The sequence below is a fragment of the Protopterus annectens genome, chromosome 8.part0 (assembly GCF_019279795.1).
Source record: "Protopterus annectens isolate FY-2018-M chromosome 8.part0, PAN1.0, whole genome shotgun sequence".
NCBI classification, from domain to species: domain Eukaryota; kingdom Metazoa; phylum Chordata; order Ceratodontiformes; family Protopteridae; genus Protopterus; species Protopterus annectens.
Genome location: NC_056741.1, coordinates 395711387 through 395734826, shown reverse-complemented (window position 1 = coordinate 395734826; position 23440 = coordinate 395711387). Strand labels below are relative to the sequence as shown.

The following is a 23440-nucleotide window of genomic DNA, read 5'->3' as shown; positions in this document are numbered from 1 at the left end:
GCACACTTGCTTTTGCTGCAAAAGGCTGTGTGTTCTATTCCTACACAAAGTAGAGGGCTTCCTGACACTGCAATGCAGCATAAGGAGGGGGGCTACACTCCTGTGTGAGTTGTCCTTCAGACGAGGTGTTAAACCAAAGGCCCACCTACCTGAGTTGGTAGTACTTTAGATGGATGTGAAAGATCCCAAGGCACCTATCAAAGAGAGTAGGGAAAGTCCCCAAATGCCCTAGGTAAATTTCCCCTAGTAGTTTAGGTCTCCCTTTGAAAAGGGGCTATTAGCCTCATGGAACTACCATAGTTGACAAAGAGTAAACACATCCTGAATAAGAAAAAAGAGACAAAATTTGTTTAAGCTAGCATAGCTTCCTACATCCAGCACACTTAGAAAAATGTGTCCTTACTGTTTCTACTTCAGTAAAAATCCAGTGAAGTAATGGGTTATACTTCCCCACTTCTCCACATATTCTGCAACAAAACTGGAGAATTCTCCTTCGATAGAACACAAAGACAATTTATGCATCCCTGATTACTTCATGTATGACACACTACACTGTACAGAGGCAGAGTAACTACCTGCCGCAATACTCCATAAGGAAGCAACTTTATAGCAGGAGGAGCATCAAAGCAGAGGTGTTTAAACAATGCGTGACTCTGGACTCCCAGATCTGCAAAATTAATACTTCAACTTCAAGAGGGTTGTGTAACACTTCACTGTGGCCAGATAATGTACATGACTTTTTGGTGCATCTCTTTAATGTATGAATACTTAAGCCTTCAGGATAGTTGTAATGGAGAGGTCACTGCCTACAGATGTCCCATACTTGTAGTTCACTGAGAGGTTAAAAAACTGTGCAAGACTACAGGATGTCAACTAGTGAGAACATAAGGTCACTGAAGAATGAAGAAGCGAAGGAATGGAGGTAGGGGAGATTAATCTAATAATTAAGAAAGGGTGAGGGAGAAAGAAATGTTCAGGTAGAGCATAGGCCTGAAGCTGTCTCTAAATGAACTTCATTGTGAGATGGAATTTGGTGTAGAGCAGTCTGAGTTTCAGACATTCCATAATGTGGGACCACATGACAGGAATCAGGAGGTAAGCCTGAGGATGGAAGATTATGGCTTTGGGGGATAACCAGTAAGAAACTATTAGCCTATAACACTCCACAGGAACTTTTTTCCTAGAGCTTTAGTAGTCAATAGACAAAACAGTAATGGCCAAAATGTGTTCACATTTGAAGATTGAAAATTTCAGCTTTGTATGGATATATTATTTTCTGAATGGCTACATGATTTTCCAGACCAACCTTGCATGAGTCCACTGCTGTATCTTTAAAGTTATTCAGCATACTTTAGAAAACAGTTGCAAGAGTTTTTTTTTTCAGATTTTTACATATTGCCCAGGTCAAGCAAGCACACTGAATTGACAAAACTTAACTGCAGAGATAATATATAATTTTATACTACCACACAAACGAAGTGCTTTTGTAATGCCTTGTAGCATTAGGATATTTTATAAGTGTTCAAGAAGATTCAAGTCTACTAATGGCACAAGTAATGAGGAATTCCTTTCTGCTGAAAGGACTAAGTTGCGTTTTTCTATTAGGAACAAATTCTTTTCTTCATTATGCTTAATGACACTAACAAAGGGATCCCACAGTACTGAGACTGCACTCACGTTTGTGACTCCTAAATGCTGTAGCTCATATAAGCTACAGCATCACTGTTCTGAAACATTAACTTGATAGCAGTCAGCAAGGCTGATTATTGGATACCTCACAAAGAATCCAGAATCAGAGCTGATGAATGTCCGTAGCATGGTCTGTCATGACACCAGTGATATTTGTTCCAGACCTGATCTGGGTGATGAATTGCAAGACCATAGATTTTTAGGGAGTGATCTCCTTTTCTGCTAGAGCAGAAGACAGGAGGTCATGTCACCACCACACACACAGAAGGTAATAAAGCTGTCTGATTTAAAAAGGTGAGATCATGAAGGATAATATGTTGTCACCTGCATAGACACACATTCTTGCATCATGCTCATTATAGCTAAGAAATCGCAATGATGAATTAAAGATACATTCTTTCTCAGCACTATGGTAGCCAATATAAAGAGAAGGATGATATAACTGCCTACTGGATGAAAAAAGCAAATTCTAAATGGAGCAATTCAGCACTGGCCGAAAAAGCTGCAAATACTGCATATGTAGAGAAAAACTGAATAAATACTAACGGCCGAGTAAGTAACTTTCATTATCACTTCTAACAAATGGAAAAGGGAAGAGGATGTATCCAAACTTTTTAACCTGAATTGCCCATACCCTCTTAACTGGCATGAAAAAATATAGGAATCTATTCATTGTTTTCAGTAAGGTAAGTGACTGGAAGTGCATGGATTCCACCTCTGGGACTTACATAGAAATATAATGTTCTTCTGCTTGTGATGCTTAGACATAAAGAACATACTCTTGCCACAAGCAATAATGACAATACCAGAAAAAAGGAATTTCCCAGAAGCTTTGCTGCACCAGGTTAATGCCAACATTGTTTGTACTACCATTGACAATTATTGTAATTTTCAAAATGCACTAAATTAATAAAGCAAATTTTGTCTTGCAAGTAGCACTTACAGTTTGTCAATACACAGCAGTACTTTCTACAGAAAATATTTCTATGACATAGTTCCATATGAGGAAACATATTTTGAACTGTAATATTCATCTGTGCATCTTTTTATAGATGAGAAAGCCCTAACATATATTTTCAAAGTGTCAATATCTTTATGTTTTTACTTTAATTTTGTAGAGAAATAAAACATCACAGACTATGTACTCAACATATTTGAAACATAAATGCTTGATTTACATATATTCCTGCTTATTAAGTGTTAAAAATATAAGAGGTGATAGCTGCTTTTTCATTTAAAGTTCCACATGAAAAGACCTTTGCAACCATTAACTCCAAATCCTGTATTTTATAACCATAGCAGACACCACTAAATATGATTTAATTATGTTGGAGCTTTCCAGGAAACCTGTGCTGTAGGGCTATTAAATAACTCTATGCCAATCAATGTCCCCCCACAGCAGCCTGATATGGGAACAGTGCAGAAGTGGGGAATTCTCTGATTCATTCCATTCAGGTTAAAAACTGCTGTTACTAATGTCATCATCATCCCGCCCCGCATTGTTTTGCATTGTCTTATAACACGCCAGATGAGGCGATTAAACACTGCACTTACACCCGATAATAAAATTCAAACAAAGTGTCAATACTTAAACAGTCACTGCATGAACAAGAACAAAATAGTGAAGAAAATCCCAGCATTTTTCTTAAAAAACAAGCTTTTAAGTCATCCTTTTCACACATATTTTACAAATGTATAAAACAGAAGGGCTTTGCGTTAGCCACAAGGGAGGGCGACAGTAGAGGCTTAAAATATTGGCTTATAAACAATCTGTCTCTGTCTCCTCCTGCATAGCCAAAAGGGCAAAAATATTAGCCCATATCAGAGTCCTTGTCCATCACTGCATGGGCATGTAAGGCCAGTTGAAGCTGGATCCTGAGAGCAGCATGTCTCGGATGAGGGTCTCAATTGGAGTCTTACCCACTAAGCGCACGAAGAACAGCTGTTCTATGACAGGTGCTGAGACAATTCTGAGAGATGGTAGGCGTAGAAGTAACCTTCCAAAGCGACTTGGCTGGTTGGGGTACTGTGTCCTTACATACTCCTCCAAAGCACACTGTGATTTTTCCTGGACACTTTCCACATGAGCAATATCTGTTAATCCTACAGCATCTGTGGAAAGAAAGAAGTTTGTCAGAAGTCATAAACTAATGGCAGCATGTTAGTTCATAGTGAAGGTGTCTTTTGTTCATCATTCTTTTGTCACAAAATATCTAACCTGTTTGCAGCATTGTTAGCATTCTAAGAAAAAAAATATTTTCATTCAAACAGCTGGCAGGAGAACCTTTCCACTTTTCCTGCGTTTTTGTGTCAGCAAACATTCAGCATTAGATCAGAAAGAATCCCTCATACCAGAGTTTATTCCAGTTGCAGTAAGGCCCTATTAAACCAGGGGTCACTGTAAGAAGCAGTACCCCCCCAACAATGGTAGCCATGTCTTGTGGAGCTCCTCCACTCCTCAGAAGCATTAGCAACTATGACTGAACAAAACATTTCTGCAGTATCATAAGGGTAGCTAGACCATTTCTGATTTAGAATGTAATGCCTTTTCAGTTATGACCATATGTGCTGCTCCTTCAAGAAAACAAAAATGGCTGTTCCCTTAGAGATGCAAACTAATGCAGTAGGTAAGCAATATACTGTGGTAGGTAATCTGCAGTATTTTGTTAAATTAACTGAGTAAATGAATAATCCATGTGGGCATTTTTTCAACTACGATGTGAGCCAAATAGTTTCCCTGCACCCCCCAATGTGGGGGCGATCACCACACCTTGGAGAAAAGGAAATATTCTGAGAAAAGGCCGCCTCAGACTTAATATATGTAGGTCTGTTTGAAGAATGCATTCAAACTATATAGCATGTCTATGGTAGGTGTAAGGAAAGTGAAGCAGTGGCAAGAATTCGGTGTAACCATGTATAGCCCAAAGAGGTTAAATAGAGGTTAGAAATGCACATTATGCAATTACAATGATATCTGTACTGTCATGGAAAATAGTATTCTGCTGACACAAAAATCACACACATATATCTGTACATATACACATATATGTATACAGACATACACACACACACACACACACACACACACACACACACACACACACACACACACACACACACACACACACACATACATTTTTTGTATTTAAAACTCATTCAGATTTTATATCCCAGCTGTATAAAATACATTGGACTTCTTAATACTGTTTTTGTCTCTCAGCCAGCTGCACTACAAAATTCACATTTAAACTTTCCTCTTTCTTGCTAGGTTGTCAGGCCATTCATTTTGGATATTATTAAGCCCTGTTACAAGCCAGTTCTTCACTGACATTTCTTTCTCAGTCATTCTGTTTGTGTATGCTGCGGTTATAGCAAAATGCTGTTACCTAATCTGGTTTCTCCCCTTAAATAAACAATTGTTTGTCCCGGTACATTTCTTCAAAATATTTCTTAATTTGCATCTAGTACTTGTACCTAGAATGGCCTTATTGCCATACTTAGAAAACAGGTTCCGTATTGAAATGCTGGGAGCCAACACAATAGTTTGGAAAAGCAGGAGGAAAGTGAATCTCAACCATTGCTCGTATCTTTAAACATTATTTTAACAGTGGGGAACAAGTCTCCCTGTGCCCTCCATTGTGGGTAGATTGCCTTTGCTTGGAAAAAAGGAAATATTCTAAGAAAAGGCCATCTCAGACTTAGTGTAAGTCCATTTTTTGACCATTCATTCTCCATATTTTGGGACTCACTCTGGCAGGTTCCAACATATATTTCAAATGGTTACCTAGAAAATATTATCTTGTTTGACATTGTCAACCCTCGCATTCAGGCTGGTATAATCCTCACTTCCAGATATGTATATATGTGTGGTCAAAAAATATTCTTCTCTCATCTTCCAGGAAGGAACTGCTGGCACTTCTGGAACTTACAAAACTCTTGCCATCGCATGAAGAAAGGGAGTAGCATCAGCACACAAAACTGACTGAGTCTTAGATGATGGCCTACAGATCCCGACACTCAGATTTTAATATCAGTCAGCAGAACAAGAGAATGAAAATGTTCTAAATGAGGAACTAAGTAGGGACAGAATTTTCAAGTACGCTGAAGAGAACTAAAGACAATACATAAAAGAAACAAATCAATGTATTACAGTAATTAAGGTAGCTCCAGTGCAAAGTGGGGTATAGCCTAGACTATGGTACAGGTGACTAATGACAAAATTAACAGATGTGAGCCAGTCTGGGTAGCAGTGTGTAGCCAAAATGAGCCTACCCATCCTGATGGACAATAAGGCAGCCCAGTCCACTGCACTGTTTATGCGTGGCACATGATGGGTGGGAAGGCAGCCAGCAGGTGAACTGTATCAAGAACTGAGATGTGTACTCAGCAAGCATTGCTGTTAGTTGGTAGGATTAGGGGCTTGCATGCAGGCATGCATAGATTACTCAGCTGGTGATGTAGGAATATGTACATACTAGGCTGCTGTGGGGCAGGAGAGTGGACTTAAGAACACAATTGTCTGTATCTCCTTTAGAAAGACCCCCCCAACAGCACTGGAGAAACAGATGATAAGGTCAGTTGAGAAAGGGGCTGGGTGGTTGAAAGAAAATGGAGGTAAAACAATGCACAAAAAAGCAAACATACTGTTGCATTTTTAAGTATAAACATGGTTTCAACATGCTTTGTTAAGTTACATCCAGTGAAAGCTTCAGTTAAATCCTCAACCAGATGCAGAAAATAAAAAAAGACACTTTTGCAGGGGAGTAAGCCCTCTACCACAACACCCCCTTATTAATATATAAACTCCACAGATCTACAGATACACAGAGAAAATTGAGCTGAAACCCTTTGAATGAATCTTAGTGCACTAATAGGCACGGATCCCTTGCACTGCACAGTGAAGGATGACCTTTGGCTTGCAGAACTATACTTGGCAAGTTGTGACCTTATCCTGCTGAACCTTGGCCAAGGGCAGGGAAGCAGTATCCATGTATTCTGCTGAAAATGTATTAGGCAGCCAAACTATTTATGCACTTATATACCTCAGTGCCCGTACTATTCAACATGTACTGAACAAACTCAAAGAACTGATTCCGCAGTGTTTGAGAAGGGAGTAAGTTGAAGCACCCACTACAGCTCTGCCTAATACAAAACAATATAATGTACATTTTCTGTAAACACAGTAGTAGCCATCACAACCTCTGATCTTCTCTGACTTCCACATAATTGTACAGCATATGAGTTTCCCTTGGTTACATCCACACACAAGCATTTGTGTGTACATGGACAGAAATACACCCACATGTACATACATACATACATACATACACAAACTCACACACACACACACACACACACACACACACACACACACACACACACACACACACATGCACTCACTTACATCTGCAGACCTACATATATCAGCATGTCTGAGTCCTACCAGTTTTAAACAGATAAACATTTGCAAATGGATTTCAGTTTTAATTTTCAGTACACCACCTCTCTAATTTATACAGAGGAATCACAATCTACAATGTAAGAGTTAACAAGAGGTAAAGAGATTAACTTAATTTTGTAGGTCATCTCAGAGGCAAGAAGGCATGTATCAGTCAGCAACTCACACAGACTTCATTCTTAGTGAAGAATAAGGAAAAATGTTCAACAATACTTACATTGGCACAAAAGCAAAACAAATGTTATTAACATGTAACTTATCAGTGTTGCATGTGAAATGAAAAAAGCTTTTCTGCAGCTGCTTGAATGCTATGATCATTATGAAGGCTCTGCATTGGACAAGAACAAATGTCTAGAAACAAGGATGAGTCACAGACCTCCTGCTATAAAGACAAAGATGCAGTTCCACATTTTAGGAACAGGGATGAGTCATAGATCTTCTGCTATCACTTTAAGGCAAAAAGGCTACTCCAGGTTTCAGGAACAAGGACTATCATTATATCATTATATCATTATAAAATAAAAAGGTGATTCCAGATTTGATGTGGGAATGCATAGGGCTGCATGCAACAATCATGATGTATACTATACAGTGAAACCAACCACAGTGTCAAACTATAGCTGAGAAAAAGTGCCTCACTTCAAAATGATACATTGGAAAGGGAGCAATGCTACAAAATGTAGTGTCAACTATGAAAAAGGTGAGTAAATGTACATGACAAAATTAATACAATGATTCACAGCACATACAGTCAGAGGTGCTATAAAAAGAAGATATTTTGAGTCTTTACAAAATTATAAGACTACAGTATAGATAATTATTTGTGAAACAAACACATGAAAACATAAAACTAATGTAGGGATCACAAAGATGAAAATAAGTATGCTGGAAATGGCATTCATCATTTAGAAACTGAAGGCAGACTTATAGAAAATGCTAATATTCTCACAATAGCTCTGAAAATTCTTTAAGTAGAAGGAATTTAAGTAATAAAACAAACAGCAGAAGTAAAACACATACAAAAAATGTAAAATAAGAAAAAAGTACAAAGCATTTCATAGCTGCGAGAATAGTTAAGAAGATGATCTTTAGGCTATGCACAAATCACATAAGATGCTGGACAGACTTGGAGAGTTGTAGAAAGGACACTATGGATCTGACAACAGGTGTAAAAATAACTAGAGATAAAAATGTGTTATCTTAGGTGTTACAGAAACCATAAATGGAAGACCATCAGCTATACTAGCAATGACCAAAGATTAAGAAACTCTTACCTACATCCGTTAAGAAGAAGAAAATATGTCATATGCATATTTGGTATCAAAAAAAGACAAGTAGAAAGACAAATAATTAATTTGTTTAAAAGGGTAAATGTTGGCAACTAAAATCCTAGGGGGAATTGTACACCACCATATACCGCGTAGACTTCCTCCAAGAAGTGCAACCACCAATCCCAGACACTTTGTCTTTTTGACTTTCTACACAACATAATTTTTCACCACAAAATAAAATTAGGTAACCAGGCCTTCATTCAAAAAGACATTTAAGAAAATACATAAAATCATAAACCATGACAAATATGTAATTTAAAAACAACTGCTAGCACATACACACACACACACACACACACACACACAAACACGCACACGCACATATGTGTGTGTGTGTGTGTGTGTGTGTGTGTGTGTGTGTGTGTGTGTGTGTATATATATATATATATATATATATAAGCTATTCAGTAAAAAAAATTTTTGATTGATGATGTCTTCCTTATGGGCCAGGGTTTGAGTCCATCAGCCTCCATTTGCTTACAGTTTGACTATAAATATGGTACTTAACAGAGCTGTGCTAGAGCAATTGGGACATTACACTAGGCTCCTGAGTGGTCTCCTGAATCACATGCCTAGTAAACAGCTATGCATTTTAAACCAGAGTACTTTTAGACAAAAGTGATTCTTCTAAATTTCTGGAGAACATGCACAAGGTGGGATACTGAAATTCAGCAAGCAAAAATTAACAGCCTGGTTTAACAGTATACTGTGTAAACTTTGTAATCACAAAAGCAACAAATCTTTTCCCAAAATAAATTGGTAGTTCAAAGAGAAAGTGAAAACCATTGTGGTTATCAAATGGTGTAACATTTTTTTCTGGCAGTTTTTACTGAGTGGTCTTGTTTGTGTGAACTTTTTATCCTTTGGTTTGGTATATATATATTTGTCTATGTGATTAGACATTTCATCATCATGAGATCATAAAAATGAAACCTATATCTGATAATTTATTTACATTTTAGAAAGTTAACATCACTGATTATTTAATTACAGATTTCAGGGGTTTAGAGCTTGATTATAACTATATATATTTTGTTTCTCAAATGATTTTTATTTTGATAAAATAACGCAATAATTTAATACATTCATAAGATTCAATAACTATTTACAGTATTTACATTCAGCCTGACAAAAAGGATTCAGATAAAAACATTTGTAGTTAAATAATAAATTAATATATAAACTATGATAGTTAGGAAGAGTTTGGTACCATCTGTAGGGTATCAATCAAATTCATAACTTTCCCCCATGGACTCAAACCAATAGCTTAGGAAAAGTTCTTAACTCTTTAGTTCTTTTCTCCATTAGTATGCATTTCTTCAGTGATGATAGGAATTCCTCCATCGTGGGTGCTACATTAGAGTTCCATCTTTTAGTTATACATTTTCTGGCTGTTGCTAACATTGTCCACAACAAATACAGGTCATCTTTCTTCATATTATTACTATTAACAACATTCAATAAAATTAAAGACTTTGTCAAAACAAATATATCAATATAGATAGCTTGAAGAAATTTGTTAATCTCATTCCAATATCATTTAATATTAGTACAGTCATAACAAATATGAGACCAGTCAGCATTAGTAGACAGATTACATCTCCAACATAACTTGCTGTTTGAAGGATTCGATTTTGAGAGTTCCTCAGGTATCAGAAAAGTTCTGTGTAGAAATTTCCAATGAAAAATCCTCCAGAATTGTGAGTAAGAAGTTAGTTTAACTGTAAATAAAATGTTTGTTTTATCTTCCATTGATAATGATACTTGAAACCCTTTAGTTAGGTATCGCCAGTAAGAATCTTTAGGAGCTGTCTTCTAGACAATTAAAGTGTTATATAGATATGATAATTCATTCTTAACATTGATATTATTATACAGAATTCCAAAAATCCAGTTTATAATTTTTGGTATGGTTTTAAAGGATGAGTTATGTATTATTCTACACAGATCCTTAGTGTATGCTGTGACACTCTGAAGAACCAACCACTCATTAAGGGATAGGCCATAGGTTGACAATATACTTTGTGTGTTCAAAGCTTGTTGGTTTTCAATACATTGCAACCAGCAAAATAGGTTATTATTTTCCCATAAACCAAAAATCTCTCTATGTGTTTTATCAGGGAAATCCCTTGTAATGGTAAATGGTATTAAAAATATATGCCACAGTTTTATATCTAAATTTGTGTTAATGAATTTTCTAAACACATCAAAAATATTGTTTAGTAGTGTTAGTTTAGTTAATTTTGTTGTACTATACTGTAAATTTAAACTTAAATAGTGCCATATCTTGCTATCTTTGTTAGTTACCAAAGCATTCTTTGATAAATAATTTTCATTCATTAGTATAATGTAGTGTAACTTTTTCCAATTGGAAGAGTATCTATGATTTATCCACTTCATCACTATTTTAATTATAGATGCCTTTATATAAGTTTCAATCTCTGGGAATTTTAGCCCCCCTTGTTCCCATTTTCTGATATGATGAGAATATGCTACTTTATTTCTTTTGGGGTACCATAGGAATTTCATCAGAGTTGAAGTGATTTCTTTAAGGATTTTCTTTCCTGGTAGAAGTATAAAGGCTTGTGCTACATATAATATTTTAGGTAACAAAACCACTTTTATCAGTTGTAACATATCGTGAAATGTTATAAACAAATTATTCCATTTGCTTATTAATGTCTTGATTAAGTCTATGGCTTTAGCATAGTTAAGCTGTAAGGTTTCCTCTATATTCTTGCCTAGGACTATTCCTAAATTGTCTAAAGTTGAGACTTGGTTTCCAATAATATGATTAACTGGAACCCACAAACAATAAATATTTTGATTTAGATTTGTTGAAGGAGAGTCCTGAGATTTTTTGAAAATTTGTTGTTACTATATCCACTTCACCTAACACTTCCTTGGAGTTGGGTAAGGTAAGTAAAACATCATCAGCAAACATCATTATTTTAGAAATATATTGGTCATATGTATTTATACATCTTATCTTTGGGTTATTATGTATTAAAATGGCAAGTACTTCTATGGCCAGAGCAAATAGAATAGGGGATATGGGACATCCTTGTCTAGTACCTCTAGTCATTTGGATTGCTTTGGAAGTAAAGGGACCTAATTTGACATATGCTAGATAATTTTCATAGATTTTCTTTATCATTGTTATAAAAAGGAGGGGAATCAAATAACTGTAAGACTTTAAATAAATAACCCAAATTTAAGGAGTCAAAGGCCTTTTGAATATATAGACCTATTGTCAATGCTTCATGTTTTCCTCTATTGAGGTAATCTATCAGAGTTAATACTCTTTTAATATTATACTGTGTATGCCTATTATGTATGAAACCAGTTTGGTCTTCATTAATTATGTTAGATATGGGTATTTTCAATCTATTGACCATAATTGACATAAATAGTTTATAATCATTATTCGACAAAAAAATTGGTCTATATGAGTTGCAATGATTAGGGTCCTTATTCTCTTTTAATATAGGGGAAATTAGAGAATATCTCCAAGAAGGAGGAATATTTGCTAATGTTTGAACTTCAAGAATGGTTTTATGTAGGAGAGAGATTATAAAAGAAGGGAACAATCCATATATTTCAATAATTAAGCCATCTATTTCAGGTGTTTTATTAGACTTACTTCCTTTAATCCCATCTATAATTTCCTTTTGAAAAATATGTTTTTGTAGATCTAACTTAAGTTCCTCAGGAATTCTTGTTATGTTGGGAACTATATTCTCTAACTTCTCACATTCATTTGTACTTATTTTATCTTTATGATGCTCTGCATAATGATAATTAAAAGCCTTCAGAATGTCCCTATGTCCGAGAAATTTTTCCTTTTCCCTTCATGAAAGATACTATCAATGTTATTAATTTTTGATTGCATCTTAACTTTCATATATAGGTTATGAAGATGCTTAGGAGAGGTAGCATAAGATTTTAATTTCAGTTTTTCCATGGCTAAATTAGTTTTATGGGATAATATTTCATTGTATTTCTTATTTGTTTCTTCTATTTGCTTCTTATTATCTGTAGCAATTATGTTTTTATTAGATTTAAGATATAATATTTGATTTTGGAGTTTCTGTAACTCTGAGTCCCACTCTTTAATTTTATTTTTGTACCAGCTAATGGTTTTACCATATAGATAGGCCTTAAGAGAATCCCAAACCAAAATTGTGTTTGCTTCAGGTTTATAATTAATCTCTAAGAAAAGCTGAAGTTCAGAAGTTATTCAAGATTTAAAATCTTTAATTTTTGTGATATATGAAGGAATCCTTGAAGTAATAACTAATTGATTGAATTCCAAGTGTATTGTTAACAACAGGGAATTATGATCTGAAAGGGGACAAGGGTGTATTGAAAAATTCAATATTTTAGAATAAAGATCTTGTGAGTTATAAATTTTATCTATTCTAGTTTGGTTACCATGTCTATAGTCCTGATGTGAGAATAGTAAATAATTTGGTCCCAAAGCATTAAAGTTATCTTTTAATTTAAACATTTCTGTCCATATTTTTTATCTGTTTGGCTGAGGACAATTGTGTAGGAGATTTCCTACCGGTAGTTTCTGTAATATCTGTGATACAATTGAAATCACCTCCTATTACCTTTAGAAGTAGTTATAATAAAGTCAAAGTGTTTCTTAGCTAGTCCAACCCCCATACTAAAAGAATCACAGGCCTAAAGCAGATGCCTTATGCTGACCACCTTAAAAAACTCCAGCTATACTCTGTCTCATATCATCTACTCCGAGGTGATCTCTGCATATCATATAAGGCCATGTCAAACCCAGAGCTGTTGGACATGCTACACTTAAAGAAATCCCAATCCCTCAGAGCCACATGCTTCAGGGATCTAAACCTTGTCATCACAATAAACAACACATGTTGCAGGGATAGGCTCCTGACCCAGAGACTCCCCAGACTCTGGAATAGACTGCCCATACATGTCAAGCAGAGCACCTCTTTGGCCCTCTTCAAAAGGAACCTTGATGATTGGATGGGAGAAAGGAAATTCACCCTGGGGATCATGTAATTCGCCCAGCTAGACAAGGGTTCAGGGAAGTAAATAGTGTGGGAAGAAATAGCCAGGGAATTGTTATGGCTAGGCTTGTATAGGCCCTAGGGCCGATAGCCTAGTACCAACCTATGAACCTATGAACCTATACCCGGGAACCAGTATAAATTAACCAGGGTCCAAATTCTATTATTAAACTTAAGTATAACTAAGGCTATGAGTCTATCATTATCTACATGTTTGTAAATGATTTGAGGATTTAAGAAAGTCTTTTCCTTAGAATTGTTACTCCTCTGGTTTTACCTTTATAAGAAGATTGAGCAAGTATTGTGTATTCCTTAGGGTCCCACATAAATGTGTCATTTATTTTAAAGTGTGTCTCTTGGAGAAAAGCTACTTGAGCCTTGTTTAGTTTAAGATACCTTAGTAGGTTGGCTCTCTTATATGGGTTGTTTAAGCCATTAGTATTTAAGGGTACCAAAGTTAAATCCATATCAGAATTCTTTAAAGATAAATAATAAAGGAACTTGTATTAATATAATCCTGTATATATAACGCTCTTCCTGAATAGACAATAGAATATCAGTTGTTGTATTTCTATTTATCTCAATCCAAATAACTTTCCCCATGAAAGATAAAAGTAAAACAATTGTCAGGCATTTCAAAACTAGAAAAACAGTTAAATAACAAAAAATTAGCATATTTCACTCTGATGTAAACTTTAATACACCATATACATGGAATGAGATACATTCCTAGTCTAGCAAACAAAACTAAATCTGATAGACTACCTATCCCAACCATCAACCTTTGTTTGCTCAAGCCCCTGAAAACAAAGTAAAAAATGGAGAATATATTATAAATTAAGAGAAAAATAGTAGTGATAAACAACTAATCAGATATTGATTCCAGTTAGGTTTTAGAGATGATTTACATACACTATTATTAGAAACATTAAACATTTATACAGTAATTAATCACTAATGAAGCAAGAGACATAATAGGATATATATAATCTGAATTTAGTGCTTAATAGACTAAGGAAACATTAGCTTTATTAACAATCTAAATGATTACCCAAAATACCTAAGCATGTCATCTGTATTAGTTCCAACAAAAACTTCAAAATGGCAGAACAAATCAAAGAATCATTTAGCATTTGTATTCTGAATAAATCTTATCATGATAAACTCCCCCTAAATAAAAACTTCACAAGAATTGGGTGTTAGCACATAGTGAGTGTGTGTCATTCCCAAAAGATGTTAATATAGATTTTTTTAGAAATATTCCATAAGACTTGTTTGTCCTTAATTAACTCCTAAACTTTTGGAATAGCAGATGTTTAAATAACTGACTAAAATCAATAATAATTAACTGGCATCAGTTAAAATGACAAAAATTAGTAAAAAAAAACATTATTTATATAAAACTTACTATGGATAACAGGTCTTAAAAGTGAATGACTCAAAGACAAAATTAAGATAGAGATAGCTGTAAATATCTACCATAGTAATAGGGTAATACTGAAACTCATAACTTGTTTGTTGTGTTATCACAAATTATAGATATTACTGAGCTCTTTCCCTGTCATAAAGTGCTAATATACTAAAAAACATGACTTAATAATAACTGAAAACATTACATCTGAAATATAAATAATATTTAGGATACAATAAGGAAATTAACATATTAAATGCAAAGTAATTATAGTTCAATCAAAATTATTTATACATATATTTGCTAGGGTTTAGTATGGTGCTTGAGTATCCTTACAGTTATTACCATTAGTCATAAGCATTTCCTGTAAATGTATAAGCCTATACTAAACACTTGCTAACTGCATAGGAAAGTTATTTATAAAGATCTATTTATAAAAAAAAAAAAACGCCAGTATATTCACTAGAAATAGTGGCTATAATTAACTGTTTACAAGAAAAAATAACATTTCTGTATATATTTGATCACAAAATATAGTCACTATTATAAAAGGGAATCATGAATATGTTTTCAAACAGTGTAGCTCATAATTCTTGTAAAAGAAGCCTGCGATGCTCTATTAACCAATCAGAGACTTGACATTCACAATTAGGCTTGCATATACACATTAGATGTAATGTAATCTGATCTGCATGCATAGAATACATGATGTCACGAGCTAAGTAAGAAAGCATCTGAAGCTGTAAATCTTTATTTATTCTTTACAGTTAAGACCTCAGTTCCGTCCTCGGAAGTGATACAGCCATTTCCCAGCTCGCACAAGCAAAAAACTCTCAGCTAAGAACCTATCCACGATGCCCCTATCCTAGATACTCCAGATCTTGTTTGCCATATTCCTAGTCAGATGTGTTAGCCATCTCTCTCAAGCTAAGTAGTAATTTGTTGCTTTTTTATGACAGTTTTTCTTCTAAATTTAGAAATTTTTAGTCAAGTTAGTCTTTTATCACTGTCACCCATAATCTAGGCCCATTTCCTACCCTTTTTCTTGATATTTTTTTACATCTTTTGACTGTCCCTCTCTCCTGTCTTTGACAGGCCCCTTTTACTAGTGGTATTCCTTAACATAACTTCACTGCTATTTCTTCCTTAATTTTTTTTCTACAGGATAGTATTGTTTCATTTACCATGTCAGACAAAGTTAAGTTGGATATTAAACAGTGTGACAAATGTGGATGTAAGATGCCTAACTCAGATACACATGTTCGTTGTGTCTACTGTTTGGGCGTGGATCATTTGAAAGCTGATTGTGACATTTGTGCTGGTTTTTCTAATCGGACACAAGCAAAACGTAAGAATAAACTTATTTTAAAAGATTTACTCGATACCTTTTTCGGATGCTCTATTTGGGTCGGAGGTCTCACCCCCTCCTAAGACTAAAAAATATAAGGAAAAAAAAGAGTCACTCAGTTCCTGCATCTCCATCAGTTACGGAATTGAGTCGGCTCCGTGCTTCACCAGCGCACTTGGCGCAGACCTCTTCAGCACCAGGATCTGTGTCCTCTCCTTCAGTGCCGACCCTGGTATTCACTCCTATCTTGGTTCCAAACACAGCACCACTGACTTTGGTGCTGTCTTTGGCTCCAATGACTGTTCATGCCTTGGCTCAATCCCTGTCAATGGCACCGACAGTCTCCTTGGCTCCATGGGCTCCAATGACTGTATATGCCTCTGCACCATCCCCGTTCACGGTGCTGACAGCTTCTTTGGCTGCATGGGCTCCAAAGACTGTACATGCCTTAGCACCATCCCCAGCCATGGTGCTGACAGTTTCTTCAGCTCCATTGGCTCCAAAATCCAATTACCTGCCAAGGACAAGATATCCTCCTACTTACGATCCTTTCTTGGGGCAGAGGTTTAGTCCCTTTCTAGAAAGACCTGATTCCCCTTCTGCAGCCTCCTCTTTTAGATCCTCTAGGAGTTTTTTCTGAGCTAGACCGAGTGCGGGTTGTGGACCAGCTTCTGGTAGCTAGGGGATTGCCCATTCCAGCTAGACCTTCCGTCCCCCCTGGCTTGGAATTTTCTATCTCATCTTCCTCTGCTTATCCTCCCCCAGCACCCGCTTCAGTACATACTGTCTCGGCTCCAACAACAGTGCCTCCCCTGCCGGCACCCATCACCCTTGCAGCATTGGCTATGATGGAGCCAATGCTTTCTCAGAGTGGTACTTGGACTGTCCATACCTTGGTACCTAATCCGGCACCTATTTTCTCACTGGCGCCATCTATGTCCACAGTTTCCAGTTCTCTCGTCACCCCTCAACTGGAACTGGGCTCAGGTGTGCCTGCTGTACAAGTGGTGGATAGGGCCCTTCACTCTGAAGGCTCACAACCAGCCCCTAGGACACCAGTATCAGAACCCCCTGTGAAGAGAACCCCTTCTCTGGAGTCCTCTTCAGAGGATCCCATTGGAAAGCCACCCCAGAAAAAAATGGTGCAAGAGGAAGCAGCTTGACTCCCTGGAGGAATCTATCACAGAAGACACTGATTGTGATGAAGGGGAAGGGTCCCCTCATTCTCCCCCAGACGACATCTCATTTGGAGACATTCTCAAAATCCTCAAACAGCGGGGGGAATGGAAGTCCTCTAACCTTTCTTCTGAGGAATTGGTGTTTCTGCAGGCTTTCCATGCCCAGCCATCTACTTCCTGGGTGACCCCACCAGCAGATGATCTTGTTAAACTAATTGTGCAGCATGCCTGGAAGGCTCCAGACAATGTAGAACCTGTCCCCTGGAGGCCAGACAAAATTTTATCTACACCTGAAGACCAGCCCCACTGGTCCAAGCAGCTGACAGTTGATTCTATGATCGTGGCGGCAGCTACCAAGAGGGAACTGGCAGAAGATAGTTCCACAGTTCATCCTCCAAATAGGGAATCCCAGACCATGGACAGACTAGGGAAGTGGATTTATGCTTCAGCGACCTTCGCCATTCGGCCACCGAATTATCTGGCACACTTTACTCGCTTCCAAAGAGACCTAATTTCTGAAATGGCTTCCTCTTTAGTGGGAGTCCTCCCTGATGAGGTGCGTGACACTGTCACCTTGCAGCTAGCTACCCTTGAATCTAACTTGAACTCCTCAATGCATTTGATATCTCACACCGCTGAGGGGACAGCTTGAGCTGCCACATCTGGTGTTGTCATGAGACATAATGCTTGGATGCGGTTGTGGATTTTACAGACCCTTTTAAATCTTCCTTCGTTAGCACACCTGTCAATGAATCTGCACTTTTTGGACCCAAGGTACATGACACACTTGCATGTAGTGAAAAAGACGGAAAGACCTTGTCTGCTGTGGGCATATGCTTTTCCAACCCCCAGAGACCCTACTCCAGGAACCAGAAAGGGGGAAGATATGGTTTAAGGAATCCCTAGGATCCTTTTGTGACACTCGTGGTGAGCAATCCCCCAGAGCAGAGGGGGCTACTCATATGGAAGATGTCCCTTTTGGGGTAGAGGGGGTCCACGTAACCAGGGAGCCAGAGATTCTCTCTCGAGCAGACTCTACCAGCGCTCCTGAGCAGCTGCCCAATTGCTTTCCTCAGGAAGCAGTCAGGGGTCATTTCTGCATCTACCAGCCTGGCATCTTATTACTACTGATGTTTGGATGCAGAGGATAATATCCAAAGGCTACCAAACACCTTCTGACCTAACTCCCAGACCCGTCAAAAGAAACCTCAATGTACGACCCAATCAGAGGGGATTAGCAGCCTTAGAAATAGAAAAACTGCTAAGAAAAAGAGTCATCCAACCAGTCCCACCATAACAGACAGGATCCGGGTTTTACTCAAGGTTCTTTTTAGTGCCAAAAAAGACAGGGGACTGGAGACCAATCCTGGATCTCAGCCTACTCAACAAATTTATCAAACCTCAAAAATTCTGGATGGTCACAGTACATTCCATTCTTTCCTTCCTAGGGAGGGACAATTGGATGTGTTTTATAGACCTACAGGATGCGTACTACCACATAAAGATGGATCACCACTCCTGGAGGTTTTTCTGCTTTTGGCTGGGAGCCAATCACTACCACTTCAGGGCACTGCCATTCGGTCTCTCAACAGCCCCCCAAGTGTTCACCAAATGTATGGCAGTTGTGGTAGCTCATCTTCGACTACAAGGATTCCAGGTGTTTCCCTATCTAGACGACTGGCTCCTTGCTGCTCCGACCAGGAATCTCCTAGCCCATAGCCTCTCTTACACTCAAGATCTCACTCTCCGCTTAGGGATTGCAATCAACAAAGACAAATCTCAGATGTCTCCAATGAAGACACTGGAATTTATTGGAGTGGTCTTCAACACAACATCCTGTCAATCTTCTCTTCCCCCTCACAGGCTTTAGAAAATAAGACACCAAATTCAAGATCTTCTTACTCACACGTTTGTACCAGCACATCTTGTACTGCAACTCTTGGGCTCCATGGCAGCTGCCATTACTTTGGTACCACTGGTGAGACTGCACATGAGAATTCTGCAGTGGCTCCTCTCAGCACAATGGTCATTGTTAACCCACCCACTCAACCACATGATATGCCTTATGAACCGTTGCAAGGAGAAAATGCTACGGTGGATGGAGCCACAAAAGAATCTTTGGTGTTGACAGTTCTGTCTTCCCCAACCCACGGCCACGGTGACCATGGACGTTTCTCTATTAGGATGGGGGGGACATTTCCAGGGGAAAGACTGTCCAAGGCACCTGGACCCCCTCGAGGCCAACTTGCACATAAATGTCCTGGAACTGAGGGCAGTTCTCTTAGCGTTGCAAGCGTTCCATGCATCCTTGCCTTCGGGGACCATTGCAATTCAGTCAGACAACATGTCAGTCATCTGGTATATCAACAAGCTAGGCAAAACCAGATCTTACCCCCCTGTGTCAGGAAGCCATGAGGATTTGGCACTGGGCGATAGCTTCCAATCGCTTTCTTATAGCAATGCACATTCCTGGGAGTTCCAACCTTATTGCTGACAGTCTGAGCAGGAACATTCTGATGCCTCATGAATTGTCCCTCAATCCTGTAATAGCAGCTCAGATCTTCCAACATTGGGGCAAGCCTTGCTGCGACCTGTTTGCTACCCCCCTGAATTACAAATGCAGGAGCTATTTTGCCTTGATTTCCCCTCAGGGGGAACCACCGAGGGACGCTCTAATGCACGATTGGCCCCCGGGTCTTCTGTATGCCTTTCCCCCATTTCCACTCATTCCAAAATGTCTACAGAAAGCTCAGAGGTTGAAAAGCAAAGTGATCCTCATTGCTCCCTACTGGTCACGTTAAGTCTGGTTCCCTTTTCCATGGCCTCATCTGATTCACAGCCCGTTGATCCTGGATCATTCCCAGGACCTGTTATCCCATCCTCAAGGATTGATTCATCCGAACCTGCACAGTCTTAAGCTCATAGCCTGGTTCCTCTACTTCCAGTGATTGCCAGACTGCCTGACATCCCATCTCCTGTTCGTGAAACTCTTCTGGCCTCACACAAACCTTCCACTAGAAAGGTTTATTCTAGTGAATGGACTAGGTTCTCTATTTTGGCCAAAGACCAAAACTTAGACCCTTTCTCTATGCCTATTCAAAAGATTCTGCAATACCTGACTACTCTCCTGCATGCAGGAGCCTCAGCTTCAATGATCACTGTACATTTAGCAGCTATCACCAATTTTCATAATGGTGTTTAAAATTCTTCCAATTATGTCACACCGCCTATGCAAGACTTTTTTGAAGGGAGTATTACATGTTAAACCTCCAGTCAAGCCTCCCTTAGATCCCTGGGACTTGACTCTGGTGCTTCAATCTCTTACAACCCTTTGATTCATGTGATTTGAAATTTTTGTCTTGGAAAACCATACTTCTAGTAGCACTCACCTCAGTGAGAAGAGTATCTGAACTGCAGGCCTTGAGTGTTAAGAGTCCTTACTTGATCTTCCACACGGATAGGGTATCCTTTCGTACTGACCCTTCCTTCTTGCCCAAGGTCATTTCTGTTTTTTCCATTAATCAATCTATTGACCTGCCGGTTTTCTTCCCAAGGCATTCTAATAGAGGGGAGTACCTTTTGCACACCCTTGATGTGCACTGACAGCTTCGTTGTTATTTGGACAGGATTACATTTTTCAGGAAAACAGACCAATTGTCTGTGGCCTTTGCAGAACCCAGATTGGGAAAACCTGTTTCCAAAGTGACTTTATCCTCTTGGCTTAGAAACATCATTACCTTTATCTACCAACAGAATAAGCTACCCTTATCTACCAGATCTATGGCTACCTCTGTAGCTTTTCATTCCAGAGCCTATATGGATGATATATGCACAGCAGCCACATGGGCAAGACCTCATACCTTCATATCTCATTACAAATTGTATTGGGCCTTCAAGAGATGAGCATCTTTTGGTTCTATGGTGCTCAGGAATATCCTTCCTTAGGGCCACCCAGGACTCAAGTAGCTGGGGACTCAGTCCTAACTGTAAAGAATAAATAAAGATTTACAACTTCAGATAAAGAAGTTATGTCTTACCATAACATTCCATCTGAGTTGTAGATCTTTATTCATTCTTTGCTTCCTGTCCTCCTTCCTCCTGCCTGGACTCCTGGTGGACCTCAGGTACTCCTGGTTAGGGTATCTGCTCAGACAGAGCCTCCTACTTTTCCTATTGCTACATCTTTACCTAGGGCAGGCAAACTCAATCTGGAGTATCTAGGAAGGGGTATTGTGGGTAGGTTCTTAGCTGAGAGTTTTTGCCTTGCGCGAGCTGAGAAACAGCCGTATCAGTTCCGAGGACTGAACCAAGGTCCTAACTGTAGAGAATGAATAAAGATCTACGACTCAGATGGAACGTTATGGTAAGACATAACTTCTTTTTCGCTTCTTAAATTTCAAACTGACATTTTCCCTCCCAGCGCACTACACAGTACAGTTTCCTGACCTCACTTTAACTGTATCACAAAGTCTGCTTATTTACAGTAACAAATACAAAGTTTAACTGTCAGATACTTCCAAGCAGTAAAATAACATTCAATGCCAATGAGAGAGAAAACAGCACTTTAACATTAAACTCTACAGGAAACATAACTTGTAACCATTTAAAAACCTTGTGCCATAAAACATACAAGGATATAACTGTCAGAGAGACCCAATTTATGTCAAAAGTTGGCAAACAGCTTTTTGTTCACAGAGGTACCAATATATATTCTGAAACAATCAGAAGTTATAAATATTAAAAAACGAGTTAATTTATACTAAATCATAGATACGCCCTGTTATCCCACGTATCCAAAACAGTTTTGATAAATTAATCTAAGTAGTGACTATGCCTGTGTAATAACTCAGAATAACATTTAGCAGGGCAAAGGACTATATATTATTTGAAATAAAGCATGTCCTCTTAAGGTCATAAAAGCAAAGAAAGCTTACTGTTCAATTATACTACTCAATAAACCAGTAATATTATACTAATATACTAAAAGCATAAACAGTTATTTAATTTGTATATGAACAAAAAAGCATAGAAATGAAAAAGCAAAAAGAGAAAGAAAAGCAGTAAGAAAAATATTGTCATGACATACTTTACTTGAAGATTTAGCAAGTATAAAACAAATTAAATTAAAGTCCAGTTGCAGCAGATGCTTTGAGAGATTTAGTGGGAGCAGCAATCTTTGACTCAGTTTTTTGTTTTTTCTTTTTAACATCAGTCCAAGAAGATTTATCAGTAACTCTCTTCAGAGATGCAGATGTCCATTCCATATCTTCAGGTAAGGAAATAATGTAATTGCTTTTAATAAAGGCAGTGGCTTCCTCTAGGGCATTAAATGACCTCATTTCATTCTGATATAGCATTTTTATTCTGGCAGGAAAGACAAGATGAGTTTTGATGTTATTCTGCTTTAACAGTTTTATTAATGACCAAGCTTTTTTCCACTGTTCCAAAACCCTGGTAGAATAGTCATTATCAGACCTAATTGGGTTTTGATTACATTTTAATGGACTTTTCCTTCAGGCAGATTTTAGGACCAACTCCTTGTCCAAATAAAATAGAAACTTTATGACTATTGATCTGGGAGGAGTAGAGGAGGATGTTGACACTGGCTTTCCTAAAGCTCTATGAGCCCTTTCAATACCAAAGGACAGACCCTCCTTTAAATTTAAAATCTCTGGAATCCAGGTATTCAGGAAAGAAATGATATATTCACCCTCAGCTCTCTCAGAGATGCCAAAAATCCTTATATTTGACCTTCTCTCCCTGTTTTCCAGGTCATCCACTTTATTGAAAAGCCAAATGTTTTGTTTGATGAGAAAATCTTTCTGGCTTTCTTCTTCATTCAGTCTTCCATCAAGATCATTTAGGGATGCTTTTAAGTGTGTTGTTCTGTATTGATGCTGCTGTGTAAGTTCCCTGAGACAATCTTTGTTTCTGACAATTTTCCTTGAGGTTTTGTAAATTCTCCTTAAAATCA

General features: G+C 37.8%; 1 protein-coding gene across 2 annotated transcripts in view; it reads right to left on the bottom strand.

Moving 5' to 3' along the window:
- Positions 1-2777: 2777 nt before the first annotated feature.
- Positions 2778-23440, bottom strand: part of LOC122808830 (nuclear receptor subfamily 2 group F member 5-like) — a 241448-nt gene continuing 220785 nt past the window's right edge. For both annotated transcript variants that reach the window (XM_044079908.1, XM_044079909.1), the window contains exon 3: positions 2778-3801. In XM_044079908.1, the coding sequence (XP_043935843.1) occupies positions 3527-3801 (275 nt within the window). In that variant the 3' untranslated portion in view covers positions 2778-3526. The remainder of the gene's footprint in view (positions 3802-23440) is intronic.